A 27,728-nucleotide genomic window follows, 5' to 3' on the forward strand; every position below is an offset into this window, starting at 1 on the left:
TAATGTTCCTGTAAGTGCTAGATTCTGGCACAGACAACAAAACAGAAATGCTAAAAAGAAAGAAAAAAATGCCACAGAAATTATAAATTTAATTTATGAGCTGGATACGCCTATCTGAATTAAATGCTTTAGTTTTTGCCCAGTAAATAAATAACAAACAATTAACCCTTTAGGAAAACACTTAGGAAAATTTCTTTTACATGGACTGAATTATAAGAGATTATGTAAATCTCAACTGTGCTTCTGACTCACACAGAATGCTATAAAACCTCTGCTATGCTTGGTGATTTAGTTTTAAAATGCCAGACAAAATGACGGAAGTTGAAGCAGTGCCACAGTATCAGTGGGCTCATTCAAACTATTTAATATTAAATAGCACTATTTCCTAATGTGATGGAAAAGCAGGGGGATTCAAATTTAAAGAAAAAAAAATCAGGGTGTCTAAGGAGATAACGCATGTGACTCTTTCAAGATAAACACATCGGGCATGATTAGATTTGGGGGTCGGTGGGTAGGAAGAGTGTGAAGGAAAAGAAAAAAGAAAACGTATGATATAATCTGGACATCTTTTCCAGCAAGCCCAATTATATTTTCTTTTCCTTAGTGGAATATCCTTTTGGAAATAAAATTCTTAAAATGTTACAAATCAAGTGGTAATGTGCCAGTAGTGGCAATAATTCTATCAGCATTTTAAAGAACAGGCAGCCTAAATACTGAATATACAGAAACAGCATATTTCAGAGGCAGAACTTGAAAAGCCCATTGCTTTATCAGCAATTTTTGTAATAAGGTTAGGGTCTAAACTTTCACTATGTAAATGTATGAGTCTTTCTATGTTATTAAGGTTAGTTTACACTTCCCTAATTAAATCTTAAAACTTCTCTGTAACTCCAAAATGTTTAATATTAAAATTCTACCCCTTGACTTTAATTTGCATTTTTCTTATAATTCAAGATTTTAAAACTACAGCAACTGCAAAATGTGCACTATAACTTACTTACAGTGGATTCTAGATTCCTTATGATAAAAATGGGGAACGGTTATCACCATGGAGAGAGAGTACATAGCAAAGTTGTAAGTAGTTTATCCTTTTAGACAAATTGAAGGGCATCAGGCAATACATTTTGGAGTTGTATCAATGTACGTGGTTTAAAATATACAGTAAGTTCTCAAACTCATATAGAAAGGTTTCAACCCATATGTCTTTTATGTGTATGTGTGTTTGTGTGTAGGTTCAACATAGAAAAACACAAACCAATGGATTTAAAATAAAATAAAACTGAATAACCTAAGGAAAAACACAGGTGAAAATCTGGAAATGAAACAAAGAACTGGAAAAACTTAAGTAATGTAAGTTTCAAAGTAAAGCAAAACATTCAGAATCACACCAGCACTGACATATTAGAACTATGGTACTGCCCACTATTAAATGTTCTAAAGCAAATGTAGCCCACAGTTTCTGATAATACACTTGCTGTGTCTTAAAATGTGCTTATCAGAAACTAGATTTCAGTCAGTTAGGTAGATGGTACATTTTGGACACGTAAATGATCCTTTTATGCTAATGTTTTAGTAAGATATTTAATTTGGTAGAAACATTTTATGTGTGTTTTTTTAAAACTTGTTAAAATAATTCCTAGCTGTAAATTTAAAGGGGGCGTTTACTCCTCAATACTATGTATCTTCCTACCTTCACTTAAACATTTTGTCTTTTGTAAAACTCAAAAGACACTGATTTGGAATACATTCATCTGAAAATAGAGACAATTATTGGGATGCAGCCATGATATGATCATTCAGCAATACTATATTCATGAAGTTGATCACTACTCTTCATGTAGAAGGTTATTAAATAACATAAATGAGAATAGTGAGTCTTCTAGATTGAAGGGCAGGGACAGAAAAGAAAATACAAAAAAGATTCAAGGAAAGATATAGGAAAATAAGCAAGAGGCTGAGAATGTTTTGAAAAATCTTATAGCATATTTTCATTTTCTTTTTTTTTCTGTTAAAGCCTCATCTAATAGCAATTTCTTAGTGTTAAAATTGTAGTCTATGTAATGATAATAGCAGTTAAATTTGATAAAAAAAGTAACAAAGGTGAAATAATTTATAGGACTGTGCTGCTAACATGGTAGCCACTAGCCCCCTGGCTTATTTAAATTAAATTTAATACAAATTAGATAAAAGAAAACATTTAGTTTCTTGGTTATATTCCCTATATGCTCAACAGTCATATGTGCCTTCTGTATAGATACAGAAATTTCCACCACCACAAAAAGTTCTGTTGGATGGCACTAGTCTAGAAAGCTACACATTTTAACATAAAATCTGTACTGTAAAGGAAATGCTCTCCTTTTTTCAAAAATGTAGTTCTACTCAGTCTCTTGTTTTCAACTGATAAATCAGAGAAAAGACACATATGGCTTCCGATTTCCATTCAAGAGGATAATGAAACCATCTCCCTAAAATTTAGACTTACAGGTATATTTTAGTTTTTGTGTGTATGTGTTAATCTCATAAATGAAATGGATAACCAGAATACTTATCAAAATGTAATTAAAAGTTGTTTTTGACAACGGAGTGGCTCAAAGTAGTCAAACCTATTGTGCATGTAGGCGACCTAAATGAGCTGTCCTGTAGCTAGGCTGAATACATGTAGATTCACATGGGAATGAGTGAATGGGGGAAAGGTGGAGTAGAGACCACATTCCAGAGAATGAGGGAGCTATTATGTTGGACATGACTGATCAAACTGATTGGGGTTTCAGCCCTTCTGCCAGCTGAGAAGAACTGAAGACCAAGACAGAGCTTAAATGAATGAATAAATCAGGGCTCTAATGACACAGCTGACTGTGATGCCCTGGCACACAGTCATACCCATCGGTCTGCTTACCGCTTTGTAGGGTTTGCTTCCCTCCAGAAAGTACTCCGCTGGGGAGCATGCCAGTCGGGGTCAAGCCTTTCAGCGTCAGCACACTCTCACTCTCTTCTCTGGAAGGCACAATGAGGGGTGGCATTAACCTTTAATTTCTTTTGTGCAAAAATGACTCAAAGGAAAAAAAAAATGCATATAAGAACCTACATTTCTTTCTATCTTGGCTCTCTGGATCTTTTTTTTTTTTTAAACATACTTTATTTTAATTTATTTATATACTAGTAATGTTCCATAAATGATTGCTACAATAAAGTTTACATTATCCAATTAGGGAGGTTCAGTTTCTTTTGAGTATCGAAGATAGAGAAAACCATTTTGATTTTGTAATCAGGCATCTCAATAAAAAGTGTTTGTTGTGCATTCTGTATGTTAAAAGTGAGCCATAGTGAGTGCTATAAGTTTTTCAGCCAAGGCTCAGCAAAAGTAAGAGGAAGTGACTTGATTTGACAGAATAAAAAAACAGAGCATATGGAGACTGAAAAAAAAGATCTGATTTGTGGATCAGGGAATCAGGAATTACATTCAGTGGACTTTTAGAAATTAAGGAATTTAGTAATTTAGATGTTACATGAAAAACACATAAAATAATGGCAAGTAGCCAATAAACCTACTGGAAAATTTCCCAGTTTTTTTTTTTTTAGTCACTTTCCCTACTGATTTGCTAATATAAAATTATTTTCTTACTCAGCATGACAATTGTTTTACAATCAGTTTTAAGTACACCATTATTTCAATTATATTTATTAGTTACTTGACACTATTAATCATTTTGAATTGTTAAATCCTCATAATTAAATAACCATGACTAAATAACCACTCACTCTTTCCACATAGTGATATTGCAATTCTACATAACCAGAAAAAAGTCTTTAAAATACAAATTGTATATATACACACATACACACACATACATATATTTGCGTATATACACACACATACACACACACACACACGAAGAGAGTTTAGTACGTAGAATTATCTACTCCAAATTTTTATGAAGGTGTCTCACATGACTCAAACAGAATTCCTGAACTTTTCCCCAAACCTGCTACTACCACAATCTGTTTTCAACTCAGAAATTAGCAATTCCATCTTTTAGTTACTTAAGAGTAAAGGATCACTCTTTAACTCTTTTTATCCTAATTCCATATCCATTATATCAGCAAATATTGAGGGTTCTGCCCTCAAAATATTTCTAGTTTAACCAGTTCTCACAAAGCTACTACCTCACCTCTTTCGACAACAGCTTTGTTGAGATATACACTTGGCACAGAATTAACCTAAAGTGTTAGGATTCAATCAATGGTCTTGAATATATTCACAGAGATGTACAGCCATCACCATAATCAATTTTAGAACATTCTCATTACCCCCAAAAGAAATTTCATACCTATTAAGCAGTCACTCCCTATTTCCTTCAGCCCTGTATCACTTCCAGTCACTTTCTGTAGATTTGTTTCTCTTGGACATTTCACATAAATAAAATCATACAAAATACAGCCTTCTGTGACTTCCCTCTTTTGCTCACCACCAGTATCACCTCCCTGGATTGCAGGAGCCTTCCAAATGGTCTCTCTGCTCCATCCCAGTCACACTCTTGCCCCCTCCCCCCACAGCTGTTCTCAGTATGGCAGCCAGGGTGAGGCTTTTCATACCTATGCCAAATCCTGTCACTTGTGTATTCAGAACTCTCTAATGGCTTCTCCTCTGCTGATGGGTGAAAGGGAGGTTTCACAAAGGCCTTAAAATAAACTAGCTACCCCACACTCTCCTGTTCGCACCCATCTCTTGATCTACATTTCCTACCAACGTCCACTTTCCTTAGATATACCCAGCACACTCCACCGAGGGGCGCTGCACTTTTTTGTCGTCCTCCTCCCCTGGCATCTGTGCGGCTCACTCCCACTCTGCCTTCTAATCTTTGCTCCAATATCGCCTTCTAAGCAAGGACTTCCTTAGGAACGCCATTTAAAATAATAATCCCTTTTTCTACTCCTTCTCCCTTTGCCTATTTTATCTAAGGCACTTATCACCCCTGAAAAACGATACGGTGTGTTTACTTCCTTACTTCTGGTCTCCTGCCCACTCCATTCCCCTCCCGCCGTCCCCCGCACCCCTCGCCACCCCCAGCAGACAAGCTGAGAACAGGGGGTTCTGGTCTGCATTTAATCACGCTGCATCCACAGCACCCCAGACTAGAACAGTACCTGGTACATAGCTCACATTTCAAAAATATTGACCAAAAACTAAAACAGTAAAAGTTGAATGGAGAATGGAAATGTTCAATCCATATTTTAGATTTCTGTATCCTCCTACTGCCAAAGTTTACTTAGAAATGAATAGGTAGTTGGCCGGCGCGGTGGCTCACGTCTGTAATCCCAAGCACTTTGGAAAGAGGCCGAGCGGAGCGGATCACGAGGTTCAGGAGATCGAGACCATCCTGGTAACACAGTGAAACCCTGTCTGTACTAAAAAATGCAAAAAATTAGACCGGGCGGGCGGCGGGGGCTCCTGTAGTCCCAGCTACTCAGGAGGCTGAGGCAGCAGAATGGCGTGAACCCGGAGCGGTCAGCTTGGCAGTGAGCTGAGATAGCGCCACTGCACTCCAGGCTCTGGAGCGACTGAGTGAGACTCCGTTCAAAAAAAAAATAAAATAAAAAATAAAAATAATAATAAATAATAATAGGTTTGATGGCCGGAGCGCGGTGGCTCATGCCTGTAATCCAGCACTTAGAGGAGGCGAGGCGGGTGGATTACGAGGTCAGGAGATCGTGACCAATCCTAGCTAACACAGTGAACCCGTCTCTTACTAAGATACAAAAAATTAGCCGGCGTGTGGCTGGCACGCCCTATCAGTCCCAGCTACTCGGGAGGCTGAGGCAGGGAGGACTGGCGTGAACCCCAGGAGGCGGAGGTTGCAGTGAGCCGAGATTGTGTCACTGCATTCCAGCCTGGGAGACAGAACAAGACTCTGTCTCAAAAAAAAAAAAAAAAAAAAAAAAAAATTAATAATAATAATAGGTTTGAGATAATTAATTATTGTTTATTTTCATGCAGGTGTTTCAAACTTTTTAAGCTTCTGTGGTCTGTCAAACCACTAGAGGTCCCCTGAAGAAATATATTGAATGATAATATGATTTGGGAAAATTGTGAGTATCTCTAAAGAACGAACACAATTTTCCTTTACATTCATATTCAAAATATGGCTTTTGCCTCATGAGTGATTATAATTCCTACATACACCAAGAATCTTTGTGTCAAATCCCGTATCAAACACGGGACTCAGGCTGGGCACCGTGGCTCACACCTGTAATTCCAGCACTTTGGGAGGCAGACCTGGGCGCCTCACTTGAGACCAGGAGTTTGAGATCAGCCTGGCCAACATGGTGAAACCTCATCTCTAGTAAAAAATACATAAAAATTAGCCAGGTGTGATGGCATGCTCCTGTAATCCCAGCTACTTGGGAGGCTGAGACTTCAGAACTGCTTGAACCCAGGAGGGTTGCAGTGAGCTGAGATCGTGCCACTCCAGCCACAGTGAAAGAGCGAGACTGTCTCAAAAACAAAACAAAAAAACAAAAAACCCCCAAAAACACGGGACTCATCAAACAAACAATTATAACCCATAATGCTCTGAGAAAGCCAAGTAAATTATTAGCTTTTACCTACAAAATTTTCCGGTAATCTGAAGTATTCTTTTAATCTTCAAAATTTCTTCAAAATTTTAATTTTGTACCAATAGTAGAAAATCTTTTGGGAAATCACATCTTTGAGGGGGTCACACTCAGGCTAACATCCCAGTCATACGACTGATGTTGGGACATCATTTAACTTTCTTGGGCTTCAGTTTTCTTCTCTATAAAATCACATCTGTAATTATGGGATTTCTATGAAGATGAAATGATACACTGTTACAAATGCCCCAGCAAAGAAGATGGTCATTTTCCTTCCTTCCTTGCTCTTTTTTTCTTTCTTATTCAACCACATTCCTTACTTCCCTTAATTGTGACTGCCATTCCTGCCTCATGCGGAAGCCATGTCCTCAATGGTTTCTAGCAGCTTCTTCATTTTTCAATTCCAACTATCTCTGTTGAGTTCTCATTCAAACTGGTAATCTCTGCAGTAACTTCCTCTGATGACCACGCCCTCTTTCCTGAAAGACTCTTTGCCCTAGGTGTTGTAATGCTTTTTTTCCTGCTTCTCCTCTTCCTTCTCTGACATCTTCTCAGTTCCTAGGCTGATCTTTTTCTTCTATCTCCAGACCTATGCTTTCTAATATGTAGGCCCCAGCTCCATGTGGCTGTTAACCACTTCAGACATGACTAGTCGAATTAAGATGTGCTGTAAGTGTAAAATATACATGGGATTTCAAAGACTTAGTACAAAAATACGAATAGAAAATGTCCCTTTAATAAGTGTTATATTGATCAAATGTCAAAATGGTAAAATTTTGGATATTTGTGTTAAACAGATTATATTATAAAAATCAATAATTCGTTTCTGTTTCTACCCCTTTTACTGTGGTTTCTAGAAAATTTAAAATGACAGATGTAGCTCACATTTTATTTCTATTGGAGAGCAATGTTCTGAAGAATTCTTTATTCTCCTCCTCTCACCTTTCACGCTCTCCTTTAGCAAGACCATCAGCTTAGGTTACTGCACTCTTGTCTCCTGTGTTGTTTACTCTTGTTTGCATTTCTCTTTCCCTTCCTTCCTTCCCTCGTTTCTTCTCTTTCTTTCTTTCTCTCTCTCTTTCTCTCTTTCATAGAGTCTTGCTCTGTTGCTCAGGCTGAAGTGCACTAGTGCAATCTAGGTTCACTGCAACCTCTGCCTCCCAGGTTCAGGCAATTCTTCTGCCTCTTCCTCCCAAGTAGCTGGGATTACAGGCACGCACCACCTTGCCTGGCTAATTTTTGTATTTTTAGTAGAGATGGGGTTTCACAATGTTGGTCAAGCTGATCTCAAATTCCCTACCTTGTGATCAGCCCAGCTCGACCTCCCAAAGTGCTGTGATTACAGGCATGAGCCACCACACCTGGCCTCTTATATCTGCTTTTCTAACCCTCACCTCTCTCTGAACCTCCAGGGCAGAATTTCTAAGTGCTTCTACATAAATGCTCTGCCAAATTCAATACATCCTACTCTTCCCAATAAATACCTGTTAGATACTTAAATTGAAAAATACTTCCTCTTCCTTAGACAATGGCATCCTATCCATGGCACAGACTGGAACCTCTGTAGAATATTCTGGAATATTTCCTCTCTCCTGTAGTCTTTCACATAGGTAAGGGTTCTCATGGCCAACACCGGAAATCTATTCTGGCTAATTTTAACAGGAAAGAGATATATTAAAGGTATTAGAGAGCTCACAGATCCAGAGAACTGGGCTTCGATGCTCTGTAGCTGGGAAGAGTAATAGTACCTGTCCACACTGTGGGGTGGGCTCCATGAAAGGCTTGCCACTGATGTTCATAGCCAATGCCAGAGCTCATACTAATGCTGTGTAGTTAGCTCCCAAAATGCTGAGGCGGAAGCTCTTCCATTGCTGGCCCATGAGATTCCACACCTGACAGGACAATTGTCGTCTTGCCTTGCTGCCTCCTCATGATGCTCAATTTGAAACAAAGTCTTACTTACCATGCATTAATCTGACTGGCGAATCCTAGGCAACAGGTTTGTATTTTATCTGCAAGGACTGCTAAAGACAGTTTTCTGGTTCCCTGATAACGTTGCACATTTCCAAAATGTAGGAAACATGTTGGGCAAGTATATCTGACAAATTTGTACCACATTCCACATTCATTAGTCACGTTCTGTTTTCCCAAATTCCTTGTATTTGTCCTTTCCTTTGCACTTCTCCTCCCATAGCCTGGTCCAGCCTTTTGCTGGGATTACTTCAAAAGCTTCCTAAATGTTTTTCTTTTTTTTAAATTTACATTTTATTTTATATTTAGTTACGTTTTTGGTTATCCATATGTCACCTTGCTAGCCAATCTTCACGTTGCAATTAACATGTATAGTGGAACATGGGTTAGAGCATGCCTCTAATCTCATTAAAGTAATTCAACAACTCCTGATTGCCTACACACAAAAAAATTAAATGCTTTAACATGCTATTCAAAGCACTCAAGGATATGGACTTCAATATATTTTCAGTCTCCTTTTTAACTAGATTCCTCACTCACCTTCATGTCTTTTGCTAGTCAGTCCTTGAATATATTTAGAATTCATTACTAGATTACTAGTATTGTTTAGAATTTATACTAGACTACATAGCACAGTTTTGAGTAAGACTCTCATTAGTGTTGCTCCCCAACTGAGTGAGTTGGGACACTCTGCTTAGCCTCTCTCAGATTCAGTTTCCTCACAGGAAAGTTAAGTCACCACAACCTTGCAAGCTTCCTGTGTTGATTATTGTCAAATGTGCAAAACATGGGGCATGAACCTGGCACTTAGTAAGTGCCCCATAAAAGGATGCCATTGATATTGCTGTTAGGATTGTGCGACTGTGCTCCTGATAATTTTTCCACTTCCAGGAATGCCTTCACCACATTCCTCTCTGTCCTGGAATCCAGCCTATCCTTCACAGCACTCCTCCAACTTTAACCTCTTTATGAACATTTCAGTCAGGAAATGCAAGGTTCCTTCCTGTCTAATGCCACAGCAGGACATCTATTCATGTAGTTAGCACACACTTTATTTTCTTATGTTAGTTTACCATCTATCTGGCTGGCATTCCAATTTGGTATCTAGATTGCCTAATTCAGTGCATGGTATACAGTTAATGCTCAATCATTACTTACTAAGCTTAACTTACTTTTTTTCTGGATAAGATCTCTCTATATTCTGCATATGTGCTATGGATGCTTTTATTATAGAAAAACAATAATAAATAGCTTGCTTCTATTTTTCTATGAACATGTGCAATTTTAAGTCAAGTCACTGATCACTGGGTTCAAATAGTCCATTTATCATGGGATAGTCATGGAAATTCTAGAGCTGTTTTTACTTTCCCTCAGAGACTTCAGACAGAACAAGAAATGAAAGCATTATTGGTAAATCTGACGCACAATAAATAAGCAAGTGTTTACTCAGAGTTCCAATTAAGTTTATGACCTTCATATATGCCTTTGTTCCCACAGAACATTTTTCCAGCCATACAGGCCTCCCTGTGGTCCTCAAAACTGCCAGTTTTGTCTTTACTTAAGTATCTTTGCACTTGCTATTCTCTTTGCCTTGAACTCCCTTACCCCATTTCTTCATAAAGGTCACCCATGCTTGTCCAAATACCATTACTCAAAAATTTTTTGTTGACCACACACTAAAAGAAGTTCTTTATCTCCCACTTGCTCCATCTCTACATTGCTTTATTTCTTTTCTCCATGGTACTTAATCAATGCTTTAAGTTTTACTATATTTACTTATGGCATTAATGAATAAACTCTGAAAATGTAGTTGGAAACGTAGAGCAATAGAGCAAAGGTAGCCTCATTCAGTAACAGAAGGGAGCAATGATGCTCTATTTTCAGCTTGAACACGGCTTGTCGTGATTGTGCTGGCTACCACAGAGTTCTCACTGCCTTTGATGTGGTGTCTCTGAGAGAGCATGATAATGCTTCTCATCCTTCTCATGGCTCCCTCTTTTGGCATTAAGTCATTCAGCTACTCTTTAGTGACTGTACCAGGAAGAGGATAGAAATAGCAAGAGGAGAAATCAAAAGAGCCAGTGTCAATACTCTATGAGAAAGAGTTGGGGCAAAAATTTGGCAAAAAATTAGATTATTAAATTATCCAACTGTCGACGTAATATTTCCCAAGGTGTTCCTATTTACTCGTTAATATGTATCATTTTGAATTGACTGTATACTCCTAACATATATCATATTTTAAAGTAATCTTCTGAAGAGAAATGTTAGATTGTATTATTTAGAAATAACCAGAGTGAGTTTCCTTCAAGAAAACATTTGTTTTCTAAATAAATGCTTAATAATGATTCATAATCTATTTACAAAATATACTACTATACGGAAATTGAAACATAGTAATTTCTTCTCTCAATAATTAGAATAAGATAGATTTACATTAATAGCTCTATGGTTGAAGTTCATTTCCTAGAAATCTAGTGAAATGTGTCTGATAAATGCATCTTTCACCACAGAGTCAGAATGAAAAACAAAACAAAAAAAATCACAATAGCTTTTCCTGTTTCATAAGATGTTCAACCTATTGTGAAATCAATGTTTTAAAGTCCTGTAGCAAATAGAGGAATAAAATGTGATGCAATTCATTTTGAGACTTTCTTAACAGAAATAATTTAGTAGATTGCAATTTAACTAAAAGAGTGAGAAACAGACAATCTCTCATTTAATTTTCCTCAATATTTAATTTAAAAGGAAAAAAAGACAAATATTCTCTAGTAAAATATTTAAATTACCAGATGAAAGTATTAAAGTATTTAATAGGTGACACATTATAAAATTTGAAACAAAAACAGAGGACGAATGCACCCACCTGAGCACTGAGAACACTCTGGCCATTTTGCCTATTGCTCGGATCTTGTTCCTTATCACCTCCTTCCGGGCTGCAGCTGTTGCACCTGTATTTTCAAACAGAATTCAGGGGTCAGTAATTTTTTAATCTAATTGCAACTGAGTTTACAAATTTATACATACAACAGACTCCAGTAAGCAAAATCAGGTTTTTTTTTTTTTTTTTCCTTAAGAGGATTTATCTGTAAATTAAATTTGAAAATTTAAGCTTTTAGCCACCCACACTAGGATGTGATTTTTGAGAGGTCCCCATACTGCCAAAGAAAAACTTTTGAGATATCAGCGGGGAGGTGAGTAAGAAGCTAACTGGAAAATCACTGAGTAGAGGGGTAGGTTCCTATTCTCCTCTTCTAATTGACTTTCCCTTTCTTTTCTATTTGTACAGAGACCATGCATTGAGAGGAAGAGTTAAGTGCCTTATCACCATCTTCTATTCATTTGCAGTCTCCATGCTGGGAAAACTACTTTAAGAAACTGCTTTTCCAAAAGTTCTCCTTTGATATGATTAAACTAGGAAGTCTCCTAATTCCCTATCTGCGTTGCAACATCATTCATAATTATTTGATGATGACTGTTTGAGCACTTGATACTCTTTCATCTTCTGCTTGGTTCATGAGTTCTAGAGAAAAGAATAGAGAACTGCTAAATTGGATTTAGTAAGAGACAATGGCACCATGGTTTGCATTTTAGTACTATTTTTGAAATTTATGCACGCTTTTTCCGGGTAAGTTTTACCACTTGTGACATTTTCTAAATTAAAAAAATTAATTACATAGATTATTGTTACAAATAAATATATTTTAAAATAATGTTGTAAAATAATACTTTAATGAACCCATTTTATTCTTTATTTAATTCCCAAGGTATATCGGAAGAAGTATAAAACAGACAAAGTACCTCTCAATTTTTTTTTTTTTTTTTTTTTTTTTAAGATGGAGTCTCGCTCTGTCGCCCAGGCTGGAGTGCAGTGGTACAATCTCGGCTCACTGCAACCTCCGCCTCCCCAGGTTCAAGTGATTTATCCTGCCTCAATCTCCCAAGTAGCTGGGATTACAGGCATGTGACACCACACCCAGCTAACTGTTTTTGCACTTTTAGTAGAGACAGGCTTCACCATGTTGGTCAGATTGGTCTCAAACTCCCGACCTCGAATGACCAGCCTGCCTCAGCCTCCCAAAGTGCTGGGATTACAAGAGTGAGCCACCACACCTGGCCAAGATTTTTAAAATCCAAGGTAAAATGGATAAGTTATCCTTTTTATACATTATGTGGGATTTTATAGAAAGCATTAACACAAGCAGATCATCTAATTCTACTGCTTCTAATAGATACACAATAGAATATTCTTTTCAAATAATAACAGAAATGTTCCTAATCCAACTGAACAGTTTGAGTCATGTAATTTGCTCAGGGACTATAGATGATAACTGGTATGTGTTTTGGTCTTTTATTATAATTTGTGGTAACAGCAAGCTTTCACCGAAGGGTTTTGAAAAAAAGATTTCTACTGTTTCCCTTAGAGGGCTTTTATGAACGCCATTTGGAATCTTGTTGATTGTATTGATCAAACAATTAATATGCCAACATTTCCACGAGAAAGAAAACTGTACCAACACACACAATTTTGAAATGGTTAGAAAAAAAGGCCTTTGCTTTTTTTTTTTTTCCTTCCACTCCAAGAAAGTGAAAACATAATGGATCACTTTCTTTGCCTGGGTGGGTAATCTTTCAGAGGTGATGCTAACACAAACCCATCTCATAGGTGCATGGGTGTTCCCCAGAGGGTGTATGAAAACCAGCAAGCTGGCTTCCTTCCACCTTCCCTCTGACCTGAAAGCAGCCTACATGTATGTCCATTTCATCCTCTCTTGTGGCAACCATGCCATGGCAGGCACCTTTCAACACCTCCAATGGGAAGGACTTATTATTGCCAGCTATTCTACCTGCAAATGGGTAGAAGAGGTTTCCATCTATGTGGGAGAGAGCTCTTCTCCAATCCAGCTATTTTGATAATCAAGCAAAACCACGGGTTCTCATTCACTATCAGTTCCTTGAATTATTAATTAGTCTCTCGGCCAGAACAATGGAGAGGAAAATAGGGTGTGTGCAGGATCCCTGCCTCTAATCGTATTCTGATTTTGTAACAATATTAATTATCTATGATTTGTAATTAAGATTATACATCAAATTCTGCTCTGGAGACCATCTAAAACTGAATTCTCTGTGCTTGGATTTTAGATGATTAATGAACAAGAGATCATCAAAAGATTTTTTTTTTTTTTTAAGTGGGATGGTTAATAGTCCCCTTAGAGTGGTCTTCCTATACATATATATATTTCAGTTACTCCATTCAATGATGCTTTCAGTATAACATTGTCCTATTACTACTCTATGTTTAAAATTCCCTACCTCAGCTGACCTGTGAACTCAGGGGTCATGATGTGCTGAGTAAGGGAAAAGATTCTGGCCCTCTCCAATAAACAATATGGCCAGATCATGAAATCAATCCAATGAACATGAAAAATGGAAACTGTGGGAGAGCTCCAAAACTGGTCACTATATTTAGAAACACAAGAAAAGCAGCAAGGAGTGGATAAGATGTCTAGATATAAAATTTCATGTATTTAACTGAGGTGAGAGGGGTAATACATAAAATCAATTAAGTAAAAATATATATGAAGAATAATCTCACAGAACATTTCTGATAAAAAACTTGTAAAAACCTTAACTAGAGAAATGAAAAGTAAGAAACTAAGTTGGAAAAGGAGGGAAATAAATTATGCAGAGCTGTGCTTCTTAGCTTGGTGTAAGCTGATGATCAGAAAAATGCTCAAATACATACTCAATTTTAAATGTAAAATGAACATTCTCACAGTCAGTCAGTGTACTATTCCTTACATTTTCAGATCAAATGAATGATTAGAGAGCATATAAAAGATATTCTACTTTATGTATATGTAGTTGTGCTTCCCATAAGCAGTGAATCGCAACACACTCTAGCACTTTTCTTAATTTTTTTAAAAAAAACCTCTCTTAAAAAAATTTCTCAATAACCCAGATAAGGAGTTTTATTATCCCTCTTATAAAATTGGAATATATTTACACAAAAAGTAAAATAACCTGACCATGGACAGTAAGAAGAATCACTAAACTATTCTCTGATTGTTTAATCCTGAAAAGTACCTTTAATCTTTTCCATATAATCAAAATCAAAATTAGCTCTAATCACACATACATAACCTCACAAAGATTTAAAATATCGAAATAAAATATCTGGATTGATGTGTAATTCAATCTAAAGGAGCTGAACAACAGCAGGGGAGAATTAAGTTCAGATGTAAATGGTCTAGTAGACTATACTTAGTATTGCTATTCCAGGTTTTTGGTATTTTCCAGAGATGATTAAAACTCTTTTTCAAAAACTTATTCCATTCCAAATCCTCACAGTCCATAATTAAACAGAAATATCAAGAATAAGTACATGTTTTTCAGAATTTTACTACCTGCAACATGCAAAGATAATGTCATATTAAACATTCATGGTACTGTTCTATTTAAGTTGTGAAAATGTACCACAGTAGCTCAAATTAAAATTCAGTATATAAAATAATGAAGACACATAAAATACCTTTTACATGAAAACTGTGGTAATTTCCTCCCATTGAAAAAAGCATATAATCACTTATTTCAACTTGGAAGTCCAAAACTGAAAGGTAGTATTTCATATGTTAGAAAAATAGCAATTTTAAGTAAAATTTCATTTTGTATTTCTATTCAAATAATAATCACTTATTTTTTTGGTCTCTCCTTTTAACTTTTTAAGTTCTGATCTTCTTTTATGCCTAGGGTATCATGCTACTATTTCCAGATTCTAAACAACCCTGAAAACTCAAATTTTGCTCAACATGGGGGAGGTTAGTATGCAGACCAAGGGGATCTTTAAAGATTTGCTTTTAATACATGTCCTTCTTGCCCTTAACTTAGCACCTTGCTGACTTCTCATGAAGTTTTAAGATATCTATGGCAAATGGCCTTCTAAGTGAGTGTTGCAACCCCATAGGATAGATTTCAGCCTTAAAAAGGAACTGGAAAAAGGCAATTTGCACCACAGAGAGTGGGGACAAGTGCTTGGCTGAAGAGAGATTCTTACCACCTGGGGTATCTGCCACACATTACAGATGTTGGCTCTGACTTCCAGCTCAGTTACCACTGTGGAGCTACTACTGTGAATTCCTCAGTTACACCTGAATTAGCGGTGTGCAGAAAGTATTATGTAGAGTTCAAATTAACATCCAAATCAGTCATTCATCAAATATTCTTGTGACTCCTTTACTATACAGCCTGCCATGTGCTAGCAACAGAAGTACGAATGAGGCATTGTCTCTGCTTTCGGAGATCACATGAACAACAATAGATCATGACAAATATTATACTGAAAGTAGCAGTGGTACACTGGAGCTGGCTTCTGTCAGCTGGTAAGAGGATACTGAGTGTGTCCCTTCTTAACTCCATGGTCAGTAATTTCTTTCTTTCTCTCTCTCTCTCTTTCTCTTTCTTTTGAAGGAGTCTCGCTCTTTTGCTCAGGCTGGAGTGCAATGGTGATCTCGGCTCACTGCAACCTCCGCCTCCCAGGTTCAAGAGATTCTCCTGGCTCAGCTTCCTGGGGTCAAGTGATTCTCCTGCCTCAGCCTCCCTAGTAGTTGGGAGTACAGGTGCCTGCCACCATGCCTGACTAATTTTTGTATTTTTAGTAAAGACAGGGTTTCACCACGCTGGCCAGGCTGGTCTCGAACTCCTGACCTCAGGTGATCCACTGCCTGGGTCTCCCAAAGTGCTGGGATTACAGGCATGAGTCACCACGCCTGGCCCATGGTCAGTAATTTCATGTTGGTAGCTTCAAATCAGCTGTGGAGGAAACGTTTATACCACAAAAATCTGCAAATGCTATAAACCAGGGCCATTTTCCCTGGGAGGACAGGTGCAAACTGCATGCAGGTAGAAGAAAACCTTTTCAGTGAAATGGTGACCGTCAAGGATCTTGAAGTATACATAAACACCAAAAAGAAAGAAGAATGGCATTTTCAGGAGAGGTTTTTTAAATGTGTAAAGGCAGCAAAATTCCAAATTATGTTCAGATGATGGGTAAGAAGTTTGATGTGAAGGAAGTTTGAGTAAACTCGGATGATGGTAGGCTGGGAAAGAAGCAGGAAATGCCTGGGCTAACCTGTAAAGGCTTTAGCATAGTAGTACATGCAAACAAGAAGTTTAGATATTAGAATACATGCAATAGAGTTAAATAAAACTTACTTTGTCAGATACCAAAAAAGAAAGAAACTCTTAGATTGCTGGATGAGTAGAGACAGATATGTGATAAAGCAAATATAGTCAATTGTTAGCTATAGAAAGTTAAGTGATGGGTATCTAAGTACTAACTATACAGTTCTTCAAACTTTCCTGTATGTTTAAAACATTTTGTAATAAAATGTCAAAAAATGAAACTATACTTGGAAGAAATTTGGTTTTGTGGGAAAAGAAAAATAGCAGCTTTGGGGAGAGAAGTCTCTATGTCCTGCCCTGCCCTTCCTTTATGTAATAGGGGAGGATGCATGAGCTTGCTGAAAAAGGTAATGAATACTTCTCACTGGAGTTACATACTCCCCATCTTTCTTCTTCACCAAATCCAGGAGACAGCTGAACTGGCAAGATTTTGTTTTAAAAGTCTAATCTAAGAGATTCTTATTAGTTTCAACACATTTTTACAACTGTAAGAAATAAAAATGACCAGTTATAAAAATTATACTTAAATATCTTCTGAAAAGAAATATTTTTACATTAGAATGTGAAAAGCTGCTTTGAAAATTGTTATTGTTATTGAGTTGTATTTTATTTGATAGAAACACTAGCAGACCTTTCCCAATTCATCATTATATTGGCCACAAGCTTTTTGTTATCATTTAGGCTTATTTCTTTACAGGACATTTTAACTAATACAAGTGCATCCACAGCATATGTATTTCAATGAACTATATATAAAAAAGTATATGTATACTAAAAGTTTTTGTATGTTTTAAAAGGAAAGATATGTCTTTAAAATTATATTTTGGGGGTAGACTTCAAATATTTTCAAATGTTTAATCCAAAATCTGAGAAAAAAAATTTTTTTTTACCACTCACCACTTCCAAATTTGTTAAAACTTAACAAAGTTCATCCCTATTCTACTTTAAAATAAAATTTTTATCATGGGTAAATATTATTAAACGGAGTTTCAGTGTTCCTTCAGATTTTATTCTTTGCCAAACAGAGCAATTACTGAATTTGAATAAAATCTCTTGATGAAAGCATAAAGTGTTGAGATCATTAATATCTTTTGTTGTGCTATATTAAAGATAAACATGGGTTTTGTGTCCATCCAAACTCAGCACCTTTGAAATAGAAGATAAAATGCGTAAGACAGAACAGACTTCAGATACCTCTAAGAAACTTGCATAATTGGTCTTTATAGCTTTTTAAAGATTATGAAAATTATGAATATAAAGATTGTCTTCTTTGGGAAAATACATGTCCAACAGTTGAAGTAATCCCTAAATCTTATCTTGTCTTTTTCTTTCCTGACCTAACTTAACAATAAAAAACCTTGAGCTCTTATATCCCAGCAATGGGATGTTATGCAGAAGTTACTTTAGATATCCACCCAGTTTTGCCATTGGCTATGAATTGTGACAAGTGCTTCAGTACATTTACCTACACCACCAGGCACTTGAGCCCTAGATTTAAAAAAAGCACCATAAGCAATGGATAACTGTTTACTCTGATGGAATGACTTCAAAATTGTAGCCTTCATAATTTTTACTCATGTAGCTACAAAATAATATCCCCAAAGAATACTATTCCCATCCATGTTTAAATAGTTGTAAATAATGTTGTAAACATTATGAGATTAAAATGAAATGGCTATATTACTCTGACCAATGGTATATAAATATCACAGCAATTTGAGTCCCACTATCATTCATTTAGAGAAAAGTCCATGAATAAAATCCTCATTGATATTTAGAAATCATATATTATTATTATTTTCTTTGAAATTGTAGTTCCACTTTAAAATTCCCCAATTTTGTTCCAGTGCATTAAAAATTTAAACTTTAAAATATATACATATTTTAAATTAGACAGGATCTCCCCATGTGGCCCAGGCTGGACTAGGACTCCTGGGCTCAAGTGATCCTCCCACCTCAGCCTCCCAAGTGGGGTTATAGTTATGCTAAACTTCAAAATATTTTTGTCACTACATTATATGTTATGTTTAAAAATTTAACTAAATTTTAGAAATTTCCTGAGATGATGGATACTAAGTATTCAAAATTCCTTTGGAATAAATAACACAATATCATAATTATTATAGAGAGTTCACAATTATGAACTCTTTAGTTCATAATTGAGATAGAGAGCACTAACATATGATAAATATTCATAAATATTAAAATGCACAGAAATAAAATTTTATTGGAATGCATCTCTTAATGATAAAGATGGGAAGGAAATTACATTGCTCCCTTGATTAAAGAGACTTCCTAGATACTAAGCTTTTCCATTGTCTTTTTGTGTGTGCGCCCCAGAGTTTTTTATAGCTCAAGGAAATGTTCATAGTGACTGTGTCTAGGGAGACCTGTGCCTTTTTGTTAAAATGGAAAAAAAGGCATTTGAGAAAGAGGAGGCAGGAAAGGAGAAGCTGCAATAAGGCCTCCAGCCAAGGTGCCTTCTCAGGCTGATCACTTTTAAGAAAATAAGACTTATGGTGGCTGAGGATGTGAAACTGGATTCCCTTTAACTCCTCTTGAAATGTCTTAGGGTAATCGCGACAGTACAGATATTCCAGCCTGAAGAGTGCTGTTCTATCAAGAATTAGATTACTCTATTTCTAGAGTTGACAGCTATTGGAAGAACTCCTTAACTTGCCATAAACCTGGAAATCCTACACTGTTCATCTACTTAGGGTCAGTGCAGTAAAAGTGAATCCAGAGGTTGTTAGGTGCTTTCTCTCACCAAACAAAGCCATATCTATGCTTATATAGGTTACTATTTTGGGAAAAAGAAAAACACATTCAGGACAAGTGAAAAAAATCCTTGCAAAATTCATCTTTTGAAGATTACAAACTAAAATATTTAGAATACCCTTCTAATATGGATCCTAACTCTATTAACTATCCCTCCCATAGGTGATAAAATTGGGACATAATTGCCACTCACTCCAAATCACTCTAAAGCACACATTCTGAATTTCTTCCATATGTTTTTTTAACTTGACTACAATCTTAGCATATATTAAGAGCCTGCAATGAATGGTGTGATATTTGGCATAAGGCTATTCTGTCTTACATCCCACTTTGAAAGCAATAGAAGAGCCTTTAAAATATATATATATATATTTTAAAAGTTTCTCCTATGTAATGGATTTTAACGGTGTAATGGATTTTAAGTGTTCAATGGATTTTAAGGAAGGTCAGAAGAGCCTAGACTAGTTTTTTCTCCACTTCTCTTGTCATAAAACATAGCCAAATTCTTTGGATAGGAAGTCTTAAAAATGGACAGATTACTCCCAAATGCCCAATTACTGTCATTATTTGGTTATTTTCTGTTTAATTATCAGTTACTTTCATTTCCAAACTCTAATTTGATTCCATGCACTTTTGTTCTCTAAGACGTTGTGTTCCATCTGTTTAATGACTCCTTAGTTGAGTTGCAGAAGCTGACTATAAGCAGAATTCTAACTGGGTGAAAGTGAAAGACTTCACAGTAGATTAGGAACCTTCCACTGATTTTTCAAGAAACTCTAACATATTCAGCTAATGCTTTCCAAAGCATATTGCCCCCCTTTTAATATTTACCAAGGAAGCTACTAAGAGCCATAAAATCTGACTTGGCTTAACTCCTTTATCGTGACAAAAATACATCAATTTTATAAAGTAGCAACAGAAAATAACAAAAATAAATAAATCTGAATTTAATAATATCGATTTATTATCTCAAAGGGAAGCAGTCATAATGTCTGGATGTCTAATCAAAGATTGCTCTTGATATGGATGAGGATATAACTGTTTAATAGGTGTTTATTGAGGACATAATTGTGCATACGTGATAAGTGCTGGAAGAATGCATTCAGACTAGAACTTAATTCTGGGCCCATATGGATTTATACATTTATCTCTGCCATGATATAAAGTGAAGGGAGAAAACGAACAAACAGAGTAAAATATTATGTTTGATTGTCCCATATGTTTTACCCTAGATAAAAAGTTAATTTGAGTACCACTTGACAGCATAATAAAAAGCAGACAGAAACAAGTAATACAACTCCTTCATCTGACAGTGGAGAATGGCTGAGGCACTGGCAGGTAATGAAGCTTATCTGAAAATAAGTCATTCAAAGGTCTGTTGCTATTCACAGTCCACACACGGTGTTTTGTTACTTCGTGGGAGACGTAATAAAGTTTTGCCCAAGAAGGAGAAGTAGAGGTTCTGGTCAGTGACCCATGCACAGGCAACGTCAAAAAGTAGATGGTTCCCAAGTCATGAGACTTTAACATCACTTAAATATATTATGACCTTATCAGGAGAATGGATGTGCTAGTCGAAAATGTGTTGGTTTGCAACAGATGCATAGTAAAGAAGAGTAGCTGAGGCAAACATTTGAAATGCTCTGGGAAGTACTGTCCATGGGCCAAATGGCTGTGAAGTGCTCTGGTCCTACAGCAAAGCTTTGGATCACAAATACTTGGCTTGTCCACTTCTCTTAAGACGTATAACTAAACCGGCATTTGAAAGGCAGAATAGAACAGAGGTAAAGAACTTGTGTATAGAATAAAATACCTTGGTCTAAGTCCCAGCACTATCATTTACTAGCTACCCTGGGCAAGTACTAAGTGTCTTTAAGGCTCACTTTCCTTATCTAGAAAGTGAGGAATGTTCTAAATGCATTATTTGCATTATTTCATATAATCATCACAACAACCACATGGAGATGGTACTACTAGTCTCCATTTGACAGAGAACAATTCTAAGGAACAAAACGTTATTTGCCTAAGGTCTTTAGCTAGAGATGATTCAGAACCAGGATTCATTACAGTACCAGCTGACTGACCTACTTCACTCGTGGTGGCAGAATAAGTAACGTTCTCATTCATTCTCAACATTCAGCAAACACATGTGCCAGTTAGGGTGCTACCTGCTAATGCATGTAGAACAGAGCTTTAGTATATGGGAAGTATTGTAAAATGCTTGTTATTATTAAGAAGAAAATACTTGTGCAGATATGAACATTCCAGTTACATTTCTCTCTGTAAATTAAATGATGTATTATGTGTTCTTGGTGAATATCAAGCTGCCCTGAGATGTGGCCTCATTTATGTTTTGTGCCAGCCAGGCTAAAGGCTGGACCCCAGATCATGGCAAACACACTTGGAGGGAATGAGAGGAGCCAGGATGCTGCTGGCTTTGCAGTCAGAACAAAACAGACCACCCCAAATAGATGGGTTGACAAAATAGAATCAACATTTCTATTTCTACAGAGTTCTGAGACAAAATGGGAGAACAGCTTTTATATCTTCTCATGAGCTAAGAATAAAGAGGGAAAAATTAAACAGATTTTAGAAGAGTGAAAATAGGAAAATCTCAGAGAGAAATGCTTTTAACATTTAAATTTTGTGGGCATTTACTGAACTTTTAAGTACAGCCTTTACACCCGCCATAAGAGATCAAACAGTTACTCTAAAAAGAATGTTTTAGAAACTGTGGACTCACAACTCTCTTGCTGCCTCCCCTAAACGCCTATATCCTGTGACTAGCATGTTTAAACACCTATATCCTCCGCATGACTAGCATGTTTAAATTGTTCAATCAGTTATCAATTACTCTAATAAACGGACAATCTTCAAGTTAAGAACCTGAATCCATTAATGCTTTAGTACAAAGAGAATCAGGAAAGCTCTGCCAGAAAAGTTTGAAAAATAAAGTTTATTTTCTTTCGGTATTAGTTTTCAGCAAGCTAATATTACTTACTACAGGCCTTTCTACAAAGAATGCCTCTTTCACATGCCAATTATCTCAACCCTATTTGCAAGAAGTAAAGTGTTCTAAAACACAGAGAGTCTTTGCTTTCACTGAGAAAGAGAGCTCTCTATTTCAGTGCCTTTCAAATAAAGAATGCATTAAGGCTTATAGCGCCACATGTTTACTTCCCTTTTGCAACATGGTTTGCTTTCTCGGATAAATTTTATAAACACATTTATGCATAGATATGCAATAGCTAATGTTTAGTATAAGCAGGCTAATGTCACCATTAGTTGAATAAAAACTACTGCTATAAAAATCATTTCTTTTAAAAGCTGTATAAAATATATACTATATATGCATATAATACTGCATGTTGAAACACAGTATAAAATCTGGAGTGTTTTCTGTAATATTACCTTACTGTGAGCATAATATGCTGGTCAATGGTGGGCATTATCCAGCCAATTAGCTGCAACAGGGATATGGCTGTTTTTTTAACATTTAGTTCATTCTGCAAATTATGAGCTTCCATGCAATGTGAAAATTATGCCAGATAATTAAGAAACACATTTGTGCAGTCATGGTAGTACAATATGAAGAAAAGGCAGTACTTCTGATGCCTGTATAACTGCATCATTTTAATTGCTAAATTAAAAGGATTTTAATTATTGTGACCAAAGATGAAAGGCCAGATTTGATGAAACTAATTAAAATATGATGGCTAACCAGGCAGCCTGTTTGATAGTCAAGGTCTCAAAATGCTAACAAACCTAAATACGATGAGAATCATACCAAACAACACCTAGTAAATGTCCATGTGTTTTTCAGACATTTTTTAGTTTTAATGATATAGTAGCTATAACAAGGTGTCTTCTTTTTAAGATGAAAGCATAACGAAACAAGCGGTTTTCTGTACTTTATAAAGGGTCTAAGAAATAAATAATAAATTTATAGAGACAAATGATTTAGCTTCTAAATTAGACACTAAAATATTAGGCAACTGAAAACAAACAAAAAGAAAACCCAACAACAAACTGGGAAAACAGTAAAAAAAAAAGCCTGAGAAGAATTTAGTCTTTTAAAATATTAACCTACCTTTTACACATCTTCCTTTCCCTGTACCTTAATTACATCATGCAAACTCAGTTATTATAAAAATATAAGAGATGTTAAAATGTTAAAACTGGTAAACTGATGTCCACTTTTGCATATAATTTCCTTGAAAAAATAATATGGACTTATCACATGGCCACATTTTCTAAAACATCAAAATTCATAAAATTTTTTTTTGGCTTTTCGGAAGTAGAAAAGAAAGATGTCCCCATGTTCTTCCTTTAGTTCTTAAATATTTTATCCCAATTCCTGCTGCCTCACCTAAACGCCTATATCCTGTGACTAGCATGTTTAAACACTATATCCTCTGCATGACTACCATGTTCAAAACTGGTTTAATTCTTATTCCACTTGACTCCAAGTTCAGTGAAGGCAGAGACCACATGTGTTGTGTTCATCATTGAATATATGGTACAATATATTATGTCCATATTTGCTTTTAATGAATACAATATGTAAAGTAAAAACACAATGTGATATTAGAATTAGGTACACTGAATTTTATTTTAGTATTTTGCTTTTGTCAATGATTTAAATTTTACATGCTACTGTAAAAATAAAATAAATTTTGCTATTCACTTCTTTCAACAATCTGATGTCTGATAACCAAAGTCATGGTCCTAATTCTGGCCAAACTTATATCTCGTATTAATTTTTCTGCACTGGATGCAAATATTTTTAAGTAGCTGTTGCTTGAACTGTGACACAAACCTGGTTCTTGTGCTCTCTCATCACTCCTATTTTCTCCTTCTTTCATCTACAGCTTTTACAGTACAGGCTAATTTTAAAAATCAGTCCTCAATTTTGTGAGATTTTATTCCAAATCAGCAACTTTGGAGGCCTCTTTTACTCTTAATAAATTCAATTATTACTTAATCCTAGGCCTCTGTCACTAGCCCCAATTTCTTTCTCAATTTCTAGGATCTCCTTTCCCAAATTCTGCTTGGACATTTCTAGAATTACACATGTCAGTTTTATTCGAACTCCTGCCTGTAACAGAACTCATCTTTCTCCTGGAGGTGGTGACTTTTTCCATAAATATTATCATACCTCCTACACCCCTAGGTTTGAACTGTCAAACTCAACTTTTGTTTCCTTTGCCCCTCTATCTAAGACCTGTTGATTCTACGTTGTAAGTCCTCGGAAATGTCTTTTGAACAGTTCCTTTTCAATGTTTTCCTTAACAATATTTTTGTTCAGATCTTGTCAGTGCAACTTCAAGATACTTTATTAAGTTCCTAAACTGTATCCCTACTCACCCTTTGTTCATTTTCCAAGCATTTATCTAAGCTTGAAAAAGTTTTCGCTTTTTCTCAAATACTGCTTTTATTATGTTACTCCTTGACTTACTAACTTCAGGTTAGGCTTCAATGTTGACAGAACAAGAATCTCATCACCACTGTGTTCCTTAGAGCATATTTTCTTTTGTATGTCTAAATGGGTTTGTTTCTATTTTTTATATTAAAATGTAATATATTCCCCCTAAACTGTCAAATGTTACAGGCTATAACATCATTTATTTTGGATTGGGAAATTGAAATATAGGATGCTAAAATGAGTTGCTCAGAAATAATAATCACAGCACAAAAAAAGCTCCAAGTTAATGGCTCTTAGGCTATGTGCTGCTAAATGCACAAAGTGATGGGACTTTCTAAAGTTAAATCCTTAAACTTAATTTATTCAGTCCATTTAGATTTTTAAATTAATCAAACCCATTTAGATTCTGTGACTATCTGAAAATAATGATTTGGGGGTAATCCCTTTATGCTTGGGGTTCCAAGGCATTTCTACAAAGGAATTATTAGTGTCAAATGCTTTTTGCTAGGTCAAACATTCATCATGGCAAATAAATAGTTTTGGTAGAAAATAATATATTCATACCCTTAGAAAAGTATTCCTCAAGGACCAGTAAGATACTACATTAGTCACACTAATTCCCAACTTTGCACTTTAAGTTCTGTACAACTGTTAACAGCTAGACAGAAATAGGTAGGGAGATACTCTAGAATCTGTGATAATAGACATGAAGAATTATCTAATTCAAGGCAGATATGGAAGATAATTTTCTGGTATACGATATAGATGGTTTCATAGAGGCATGCAAAAAGCTACTCTGATTCCATATTCACTTGCTTATGGTTAACACTAGGATAAGGCAAAAACGTTGACAAAGGATAAGAGTTCTACCATGTGGTTTGCTCTTTAGATAAAAGCAGACACATAAATTCTAATTTAATATTAAGTCTTTCCAGTGCAGCCTGAAACTGTATTTGTCTTGAAATGTATTCACTTTATTATTTTTTCTTTCCTTTCTCATTCTACAGGACTTCAGTTTCACTTCCATAGTTTTTTCTGGTGAGTGAGACTTATCACATATCACAGTCTCAAACATAATTTGTATTTTTTTAAAAAGTGATCTCAGTGCCTACGATTTTAGGACCTAAAAGACAGTCCCAGATAAATAACTATTCCTAAGTTTCAAAACTATCACTAGGTTTCCAATGCTTACTGTTTCTCCAGACTTCCTTATTACAATAATGAACAATAAAGAAACCCTTGTAATGAAGGTTGATTTCTGTTAGCTCTACTTTGGAATCACTTACTAAAGCTTGGTCTGAAATGAGTCTTCTTCATTAATGAGCATTATCTACCAAATGTGTTATCTCTACTTGGATTTCTTTTTTCTCTAAAGTGTTCCAGTGAATAACAACCCTAAATTGAAACCAGACTATCATTTTATCATCCAAAATAAGAAGTGGAAACAGGAAACAAAGACCCTAGTACATATAAATTAGATCATCAAAAGACATTCATTGGCATTAAACTGCTTCCAAACTTTACAAGATAACAGAAGTTTTTAATTTTATTTTCAACAAAGACGACCACAAGCCAATTTAAAACAGCCATCTTTTTCCAGACAGCCTATCAAATTCCTTTACTTATAAGACAGAAGCTAAGGAGGAGGGAATCATGACATGGTTTCTATCCAGAAGCCTGAGTGAGCCAGAAGACTTTCTGTCTGCTCAGATACACCTGAATTTTTTATAAGATGAAACACATTTCTTCTTAGCCTATGTTAAAATAATAGAATGATATTGTTTCATATGCATTGACTTTCATGGCCAAATAATACTGCAAAATATATTTCTTCATTTCATAGAATATTTTTATTTTACAGTATACTTATATATTGTTATATTTATATTTTATTTTATAGTATATTAACAAAACAAATTAAAGCATATTATATTTGCTTATTATTTTTTTTTTAAAGCATCACACTGAATGAAAAAAAATTCAAACATTGTCATCACATGTGGTGGGAAGTTTAAGAGCCTGACAATCAGGCAGACATTAGTTGAATCCAGGCTCTGGTGCACTTCGCTAGCTGGATGAACTGAGGTTTTCAACTTACTGAGCCTGGATCACTTTATGTGTAAAATAAGGATAATAATAGTACCTATATCAATAGGCTGTTTTGAGGATGAAAGATAATATAAATTGCCTAGTAAACTTAACATAAATGACAGTTAATAGTAACAAATCTTTTGTTGGCCAGAAGGTAAAATTAGTAAATTAAAGAACTAAGCTTGATCCCTAACATGTACGTGTTAGTTGCTGTCACTAACATCATCATTACATAGTAAAGAGGAGTTGACAGATTCTGAAGGAAATGAGGAGCATCTCCAAATTGCTACAGGCGCTATAGACACTAAAAAGTCAAGCTGATAAGATAAAAGACAGTCATGGACTGTACAGGCACTATTACTACCTTTGACTTTCCCACTGACATTGGAGATGGAATGAAATATTGAGAAGGGCTTGATAAATGACTCATGAAGGGATAGCCCACTTAAAATAAGTAGCAATTTAAGGAAGAGTTTTATTTAAGTTTTTGGATGTCTTCTGATTTCTGCTTTGCCTTTTCAGCCAACAAATAAGGAGCCTGGCAAGCCGCAGGAGATAGCCAGCTCCATGAGGGAAACAGGCTACAGGCTGCAGGCAGGAAGGACGGGATGCAGAAATTTGGAAATTTTATTCTGAGGTTGGAAAAAATGTGGCCAAAAAAAAAAAAAAA

General features: G+C 35.7%; 1 protein-coding gene across 1 annotated transcript in view; it reads right to left on the minus strand.

The window, feature by feature from the left end:
- PPP3CA (protein phosphatase 3 catalytic subunit alpha) overlaps nt 1-27,728 on the minus strand; it is a 44,124-nt gene that overhangs the window by 5,839 nt on the left and 10,557 nt on the right. The window contains exons 3-4 of the mRNA XM_017852372.1: nt 11,450-11,534; nt 2,897-2,994 (exon numbers count right to left, since the gene is read on the minus strand). Of these exons, the coding sequence (XP_017707861.1) occupies nt 2,897-2,994; nt 11,450-11,534 (183 nt within the window). The remainder of the gene's footprint in view (nt 1-2,896; nt 2,995-11,449; nt 11,535-27,728) is intronic.

The sequence above is a fragment of the Rhinopithecus bieti genome, unplaced genomic scaffold, assembly GCF_001698545.2.
Source record: "Rhinopithecus bieti isolate Rb0 unplaced genomic scaffold, ASM169854v2 scaffold_34317, whole genome shotgun sequence".
Lineage (NCBI taxonomy): Eukaryota > Metazoa > Chordata > Mammalia > Primates > Cercopithecidae > Rhinopithecus > Rhinopithecus bieti.